The sequence below is a fragment of the Larus michahellis genome, chromosome 1, assembly GCF_964199755.1.
Source record: "Larus michahellis chromosome 1, bLarMic1.1, whole genome shotgun sequence".
In the NCBI taxonomy this organism is placed as follows: Eukaryota; Metazoa; Chordata; class Aves; order Charadriiformes; family Laridae; genus Larus; species Larus michahellis.
Genome location: NC_133896.1, coordinates 152,493,272 through 152,501,475, shown reverse-complemented (window position 1 = coordinate 152,501,475; position 8,204 = coordinate 152,493,272). Strand labels below are relative to the sequence as shown.

The 8,204-nt window shown below is 42.3% G+C and overlaps 1 protein-coding gene across 9 annotated transcripts in view; it reads right to left on the bottom strand.

Annotated features, from left to right (window-relative positions):
- Positions 1 to 602: 602 nt before the first annotated feature.
- The window catches only part of MAP4K4 (mitogen-activated protein kinase kinase kinase kinase 4), a 165,068-nt gene continuing 157,466 nt past the window's right edge, over positions 603 to 8,204 (bottom strand). For all 9 annotated transcript variants that reach the window (XM_074609348.1, XM_074609357.1, XM_074609388.1 and 6 more), the window contains 5 exons: positions 6,349 to 6,449; positions 5,438 to 5,587; positions 4,479 to 4,638; positions 2,313 to 2,452; positions 603 to 1,595 (listed from right to left, as the gene is read on the bottom strand). In XM_074609348.1, the coding sequence (XP_074465449.1) occupies positions 1,512 to 1,595; positions 2,313 to 2,452; positions 4,479 to 4,638; positions 5,438 to 5,587; positions 6,349 to 6,449 (635 nt within the window). In that variant the 3' untranslated portion in view covers positions 603 to 1,511. The remainder of the gene's footprint in view (positions 1,596 to 2,312; positions 2,453 to 4,478; positions 4,639 to 5,437; positions 5,588 to 6,348; positions 6,450 to 8,204) is intronic.

Here is an 8,204-nt window from a genome sequence, read left to right as displayed (position 1 = left end):
AAAAAGAAAGAAAAAAGCCAGAGCTGGGATCTTACATCTAAACACAGGTATACGCTGTTTTTATGAATAAGCAGTATTAACTACATTCTTAAAAGAGTTTTAGTGCATTGCATTCTTAAAAAAGAAAAACATCACCGCCCCAAAATGGTTCCTACAACATTTAACAGTTTATAGAACTAGACTAGTTATTTTTACCTGCCTGTTACTAAGCCCGCGTGTTAGAAGAGGGAAACCTCTGGTTTTAGGCTAAATTCAGACTTCTGTTAAGGATGAAACTGGTTTAAAAAAAACGCTTGCTTCACCAAATTTTCTCAGCAAATTACATTAATCAGTGTCTCACTGCCATACCGCTACCACTAGTGCCCCAACGGACCGCTCTCTCCTCCTCCTGAAACTTGCTACGCAATAACAGTCAGAAACCTTTCAATCTGGTAGTTTTGGTATTAAAGATTAAATTAGACATTAATGGTTCTCATCTAAAAACGTATAAACTAAACCACCTCTTTTATTTTATGCATTAAAAACAATGAGGTAGGCACAAAAAATAAACATATGTAGTTTGGATTTTATTTATCTTTTTTTTTTTTCTTTTTTTTCCTTTTAGTTCTGCGAGTGCAGACTGTGGTAAAACTGTTGTTGCACTTCTAGGTTTAAACAAAAATTAAACCTTTAACTGAGGCAGTGCTAATACTGTGACATAACCAAGTTCTGGCCTAACACAGAATCATTATAGAAAATGAATTTTTTTTCTTTTTTTTTTTTTTTTTTTTTTTTTAAATCATCTGCACATGTTTCAGGCAATACCTGGTACACAGAAAATGACTAAAGTTATTGGCCAGGCCAAAATAAAACTGCAGAAACAAAAAAACCCCAAAGAATTCCACCCCGAGCCCCTTCCCACCCTCCCTGTCCCCAAGAAGAAGTTATCCTAGTCACTGTGTCTTTCACATTTTATAAATATTAACTTCTTAAAACCTGCACCTTCCTCTTTGTCCACATATTGTCACATTACAAAAAAGAAATGTCAATTAAATACATTGTTAACATTACTAGACTAGATCTGCCCTCTGTTTCAGCCAGTCTGACTCTCTACACCACTTCTCACCTTCTCTTGCCTGCCTCCTGTCCACTCAACAGCATGTTCACGGTAAGCCTGGATTACTTTTTTTTTTTTTTTCCTTTTTTTCCCCCCTCTCTGTTTTAACACTAACAAACAGAGTCCTTCAAAGCCTAGGAATCCTGGAGCTGAAGGGAAAAGAAGACCTGTAGCTTTCTAGCGTGATCCCAAATCTCAAAGACATCGTAGCACCTGATGGCAATATCTTTACAGCACCAGCTGCGTCGCAGCCTCGGTTGAAAAACAAAAGGAAACCTAACACCAGTGATGCCTGCACACACATTTACACAGAGTGCTGCATTAGTGCAGGTCTGTACTCCAGTTGAAAATAATTCCGAGTTATGAAGATCTCAGACTCTGGATGTCAGCAATTCCTCGCCAAATCCCACCGCTTCTACCAGCTCAGAAGAGAAGTCCTGCCAAGGGTCATGAAATAGACTTGACTGCTTCCACCTGACCGTACGGAGGCAAAGAAAACCTGCGAAGAAAAGAGATTGGTAAATTCAACAGGTAGGACAGCAGTGGCTCTAATTTGCCTTCACTGCCCCTGACATTTACAGTGCGATTGCAGTGCTGTGCTGGGTCTGGCAGGGATGGAGCTGACGTTCTTCACGGCAGCCTGTATTGTGCTGGGCTTTGCATTTGTGGTTCAAGAGTGTTGTTTTGGCTAGCGCTGAACAACACTTGCACAACATTCAAGGCTTTCTCTCCGCTCCCTCAACCCCAAAGGCCAGTGGGCTGGGGATGGGCAAAAGGCTGAGAGGGGACAATGTCGGGACAGCGGACCCAAACTGACCAAAGGGATATCCCATAATATAACATCATCCTCAGGGAAAGTGAGGGGACGGGGGCACATCACGGTGATAACATTTGTTAAGAAGCAAGCATTGTGCGTACTGAAGCTCTGCTTCCCGGGAAGCGGCTGGACATCTGCCTGCCAAGGGGAGGTTGTGAATGAATTCCTCATTTTGCCTGGCTTGCGTGCGCAGCTTTTGCTGTCCTTATTGAACTGTCTTTACCTTGATCCATGAGCCTTTTTGCCTTCCTTCTGTTTTATCCCTATCCCATGGGAGAGGGGAGTGAGCGGGAGGCTGGGTGAGTGTTTGGCTGCTGGTCGGGGTCAACCCGCCACAAGTACCCAGTTCAAGTACCCGTTTACCACCTTGGCAAGAAATGACGGGGGGAGGAATTATACCTTGTCATTGCGTTCGCATAAGAACTTGAGTCTTTGTGCCCTTTTGTGCATGAACACACCGTCCAAGTGTCCAGTTTCCACCGATCGTATTTCGATAGCTTTTTCTCCCCATCCCATAATCTGGTTGGATCGGATGTACGCTTTGGGAAGAAAACACAGCACACAGCCCATTAGGACAGGTAGAGGGCAGCACAGAGGAACTGAAAAAGCAGAGGACTATACTGACGCACTCTAGTTAAAAACGACCTCCATGTGCTTATTATAACTGCACACATGTTCAGAGTGCTATTTCTGTCTTCAGCATCTTCATGATGCCTAAAAATACCTTTTTTTAAAAAGTTTCCCCATGGAATTTCCACGTTAGTAATACATGTCTTGCCTGAGCATTCATGACACAATAGGAACCTTCCAACCTTCAATTAAATGGAAGGAACATAGAGTTTTTACACAGGCTTTTTCTCCCAAGTGTGGCAAAGAGACAGGCTAATTAGGTGCTGACAAGGAGAAAGCAGAATCCAAGGTTTAAACAGACTAAATTCATCCCCTCTAGTATGTCCCCAGCTCTGTGTCCCACGGTGTTGTCTCCCCTCCTTGAAGGAGTTCGTCAGCAAAAACGGAGGAAGAGAAGAAAAGGGAAAACTAGAAAAAAAATGAGTTAGCCTTCTTGAACAGGAGTAATACTTCAAAAAAACAATCTCCTTGAGAAAGCCAACTGGTCTGAAGAGCATTCTGTATACCTCAAAAGAGGTTCATATTAAGCTCTCCAAGTGGAAATACTATTATTTGTCATACTGCTTTTCTTTGTGCATAAAGCAAGCAAAAAATTAAGCAATTTTTCCTTAAAGACTGTCACTGGGGGAAACAGATTAGTAGTAGCGTGAGGAAAAAAATCTGTTCTTGATAGCAGTAAAAAACCAAATAAAGGAGAAATTCACCAGCATTATGAAAAGGTATATTCAAAAAGCAATTTGATGGATAGTCTTAGGAACACTGCCAAAAATAACATATGGGAACTTAATGAAGAATAAGCTGTTGCCTCTGATTTGCATGCACGCTTAACAGAAAAATAAAAAGCAGAACAATAGCTTTTAGCAAGCAAAATTAAAAAACATTTAATTTTGCAGTACTTCCCTTTTATAGGATTTTCCTCATTAATTTTCAGTGAAATTAAATCAAATTATCTACTACAGTATAATGTACACCTGTAACATTGCATATGCTGGAAATTTATTTATTTTTAAATATGTCGCTACTGGTAACTGGGCCAAATGGCTTCTAAAAATTGTCAGATGAGATGTTCAGATGGTGTCGGCCGCCTCACAGTGCCATTTACTTCACAGGCACTCCGGTTCCCAAAGGCTCTGCAATTTGCCAGCTGATAAATTCTGCTTCCTTTTAGATCTAGTCGAGAGTTAACCACCACAGGAGCGAACATGCTGTGCATGAAACTTCTTTAAATTTCCTCCTCCATTCTTGTTGCTTGAACAGTTATCGGCAGTAATCCCCCGATATACACATCCATTCCAAAGCACGCAAACCCAATGTATTTGCCCAAAAGGAAGGTGTGACCACAGCCCATGCTACGCTCGGCACTGAAATATGGCAGCACAGGCAGTAAGAGGGATCCCCCGGTGTGTACTTGCGTCCGTAACAAATCTGCACCCATTTTACTACATTCATTGCTCCCACTTTCAAAACTACCTTATTTTGAACTGGAGAGAGGTGGGAAAATTATCATGCTAGGACAGATGAGCATCCGCAGGTAAATTAAAGTAAATTCATCAAATTAGATATTCAGAATGTTATCTTTATAGAATTACCCATAATAATATCTTACCCATCTGCCACTTTACATGTCTTTAAACTGAAAAGTTTCCACAACTTTGTGGATGTCTATCAAAAATTCTACAGCAGCCTACAGAGGCCCTGATGAGTTCTTCATTCCTGAACTCCGCAACTTGCTTGTTTGGATTTTGTTCTTAAAAACTCAGCACAAAACAGATCCATGTGATTACTCTCCACCCTTCGCACAGCTGTTTTCCGGGAGTATTACAGCATTGCTGCTTCCCAATCTGATGTCAAACCTGATGCACCTTCCTTCTGCCCTCATGCACACACTCAGGCTCCCTGACGGCACGCTGTATTTGACTCTGCCGAGGCACTTACCAACTGAAGTCGGCATTTCTCCCCACTGCAGAACCACATCCTTGGTGATCCTTCCATACGTGTTGACGTAAACTCCTTCATCCTCGTAGCAGACCAGTAGCTCCATCCCATCCGTGTTTGGGAGAATGATGATTGCGTGAGGTTGGATACTGCTCTGGATCTACAGAGACAGAAGCGAAGAGGAAGCCTTTTGTTTTAATGCCACAGAGCCTGCACTGGGAGAAAGGGCTGGGCGATATGTGATTTTGCCTGACAACATGTTGGGCATTCATTTATTTTGGAAGTGTTAGCTCAGCTCTCCCCACGCTAAGACACCCTTACACAGTGACAACAAAGACCTGGAAACCTTTGGGGCACAATTGCTCCCATGTTAAGGCTGCCATCTAAAATCAAGAAAGATTAACTTGTCTGTAAGAGTGCCCATTTTTTTCCACGGGCAGAAAGGGAGCCTGGGGCGAGCAGCCCAGATGCAGACCTCAGACCTCTGCAACTTAGTGAACAGTGCTGGGGGAGGTGCACCACGCACCGCAGGCCCATCGGACACCTCTGCGTACAATGAATAGCAGGAAACCGTGGGAGCTAAGGCCACCTGGCCTTTGCCAACCCTGCTGAATCTCATCAGTGGGCTGTCATGTCATTTGTACTGCCACCTTCCCTGCAGCCTCTGCAATGCGCTCAGCCATTTAGCTGCTAGCCCTGAAACAGTCATGTTGGCCCACGTCAGACCTGAGTGGGCAGCTCTCAACCACGGAGACACCCTGACCGTGAGGAGAGGATGGAGAGTGAGGCACAAGCCCCTAAGCACAGGTGGCCACATCTGCTCAGACCCCTCTACCCAATTTACCATGCTAGCAGTGATACATGGGGGCAGCCCAACGTGTTGGTCATCTGAGGAAAAGAAGGGGCGGGGGGCAAACCGGAAAAGAAAGAAAAAACCCCACCCCTGCAGCAGCTCTTACATGTGTTGGTAAATAAATATCATAGACCGATCCTGAATCCACATCAACGGCATGGAAGCCAGCGCAGGAGCCATAGATCACTTTTAGTCTCTGACCCTCTTCTACGGTTAGATCCACCAGCAATGGCTTATGTACCAGTTCTCCAAACGACTGTAAGACAACCATCAGTGAGATTTACTTTACTGCTTAGAACCATGGTGGGTTTTATAAAAAATATGCTCTCATGCACCTAGTATGGGTTTATTCCTCCTGCGTGCCTCTGGCCTTCATCCACCAGACCAGTTAGGCTCACGTGTCTCTCATGCACAAGAAGAGATTACTCTGCACCCTGTTGCACATCAGTCACATAATATTGTGAGCTACTTTCGGGGGGGGGGGGTGGTATTTTAGTTGGTCTGGTTTTGGTTTTTTTGCAGCAAGAATTGTTTTCCTCAAAGTTCAGGGCAATTTGACACTCCCATAGTGTTTACTTCAATTTGCACAACGAGCAGTAACTGATTGCCTGCAAATCAGTTTGGTAATTATACCAAGCCAGCTAACTTCATTCTTGCTGCATTCAAAAACGTAACAAAGTGAGTATCGCTTAATGACTTGTTCTGCTCAGATGAAGATGTTTAGGCTTGGTTCACTTCTCTCCGCCTCATGTTTTATTTATAGAGAGGCAAAACAAACAGTTGTGATATCTGTGTCATTTTGATTATTAGTTCATGCTCAGTTACAATTTAGACCTTTAAGTGTACTGCATCTTTGAGCTAAAGAAGCTCCTAAATTAAAATATAATACAAAGTTCAATGCAGATTTACCAAATAACTTGTAATAGGGTCATGATAAAGTGTTGGAACATTTTGCTAAAAGGGATAACTGCAAGTGGTGATGAGAAAATCCTACGTATGGATGAAATATGCTCTTACCTTAAAGGCCATAAATTTATGGTATGGCTTTGGTGCCCATGCATAGACTTCCACAGAACTCTTCAATGCAATTACCAAGAACTTGATTCTTTCATATTTTACTGAAATTAAAACAAAACAAAAAAGAATTCAGCAGCAATTCCAGAGTCGTTCCAGTTACTTCAGGAAAGCAGAAAATGACAGTACTTCTCCATACTTACATACATTTGGAGGTTTTTTTGTAACAGTGCATTTTTGGATTGCTAATTCTATGCAGTTAAGTATTTTGACACATTTACACCACAAAAATATCATTACTCTTATCAGTAACTGAACCCATCACCATGTTTCAAATTACGTAGTCAGTACACGCTTATTTACACTTTTATTTTTTCCCCCACTTTAGACAGTGCTTACTCATTAAGACAAGAAAACTGGTTTTCAGACAGGGACATTTCCAATAAAAGGAGCCTATGACTCTAGTAGAGTGTATTGGCAGTTCCAGTCACAGCACTGGCAGGGGTATTTTGGGCTGATGGCAAATTCCCTCAGGGGAAAAAAAGGAACTGAAATGAAAAGTTAAGAAACAAGTCCATTTCAAAAGTAAAAGGCAAGTTTGATCACGGAGCACTTTCCTTTGTCCCTAAAGCCTGAGACAACTCATTTGGAAAAAAAAAATTCCACTGAATTTATCAGAAATAGTGTCACAACATAGACGATCTACAAATTCTTGAATGTATCTCTGTTCCCACATTCAAACAGCTGGCTACATTAACCATCAAAAAAAAAAATCTCTGTTCACTATTACTGTTTCCAGGAGAGGACCGATGAAGTCTATAAACAGCCATTCAAGAAGTGTTGCTGGATCTGCATTTCCAGCTGCCATCCGGATTTGGGAAGGAATAAATCATGGGGGACTTCCAAATGTTGAGGTTTGTTAACCTCTTTCCAACACTCTTTTTGGGGGAGAAGAAAAAAAAATAGCATTATTTGGATGACATCAAGAAACCTCAGGAGGTTTCTGCTACCTCTTTACCCAAGTTTTAGGGGAATATGATGCTTTTCCAAAACAATGAGTAATTCTGTGCACCTTCACCTTCTGCCATTGTATCTCCCAACCAAAACTGATTTTGAAACACGGCAGGAGTGAAAATCTCAGACTTGTGAGAATAACACTTCTTTAATAAATACTATTTTAATGCTTTTGAGATATCTTACTACTGTACAAGCCTGCAGTTGTTGTCTCTTGGTAGGTAACGGAGACAAAGCTACTACTTTGCTCCCTTTTTACTCTGCAGGGAAGCAAGACTACTGAGCTGTAAGTGTTAAAGGGCTTGACACTTTTTCAACAGACAAAAAAAGTCTCTTAACCTCCACAGCTGTACCGACAGAAAAACAGAGCTTTTGTTCAGTCTTGTCTAGTTTTTAAGACTTCTTGGAATTTTTTCTTGGGGAAGAGGGGGCTGTTGAACAAAACCACCTTATCTGTGAATGGGGACCTTTGATAATTCTCATTCTTTGCTCTGGGTGCTATCTGGGAATTCACCCAAATCTTGAGTTTCAAAAGAGCAATTTATCATTTAGAGGAGCCAAAAATTGCCTGAAGCAACTGAGACCCATAAATACCACTTCACCCTAACGTCTGAGATCCCTATTCCATCAAAGAGACAAGGAAGCGATCAGTGCCAGCTGCCTCGGTGGCAGCCTCCAGACCACGAGCCCAATATTAGCAGGGCTCATCCTTCTTGGTAACTGAAGCGCAGCTGTCAAAGGGGCCTCTCGCTACCTGAAGAAGTCATCTATGGTTCAGAGGGAAGTTCAGTGCCAGGCTGCAGCTCAGGGTAACAAACCCTTCTTCATCTGGAAGAGAATGCTCT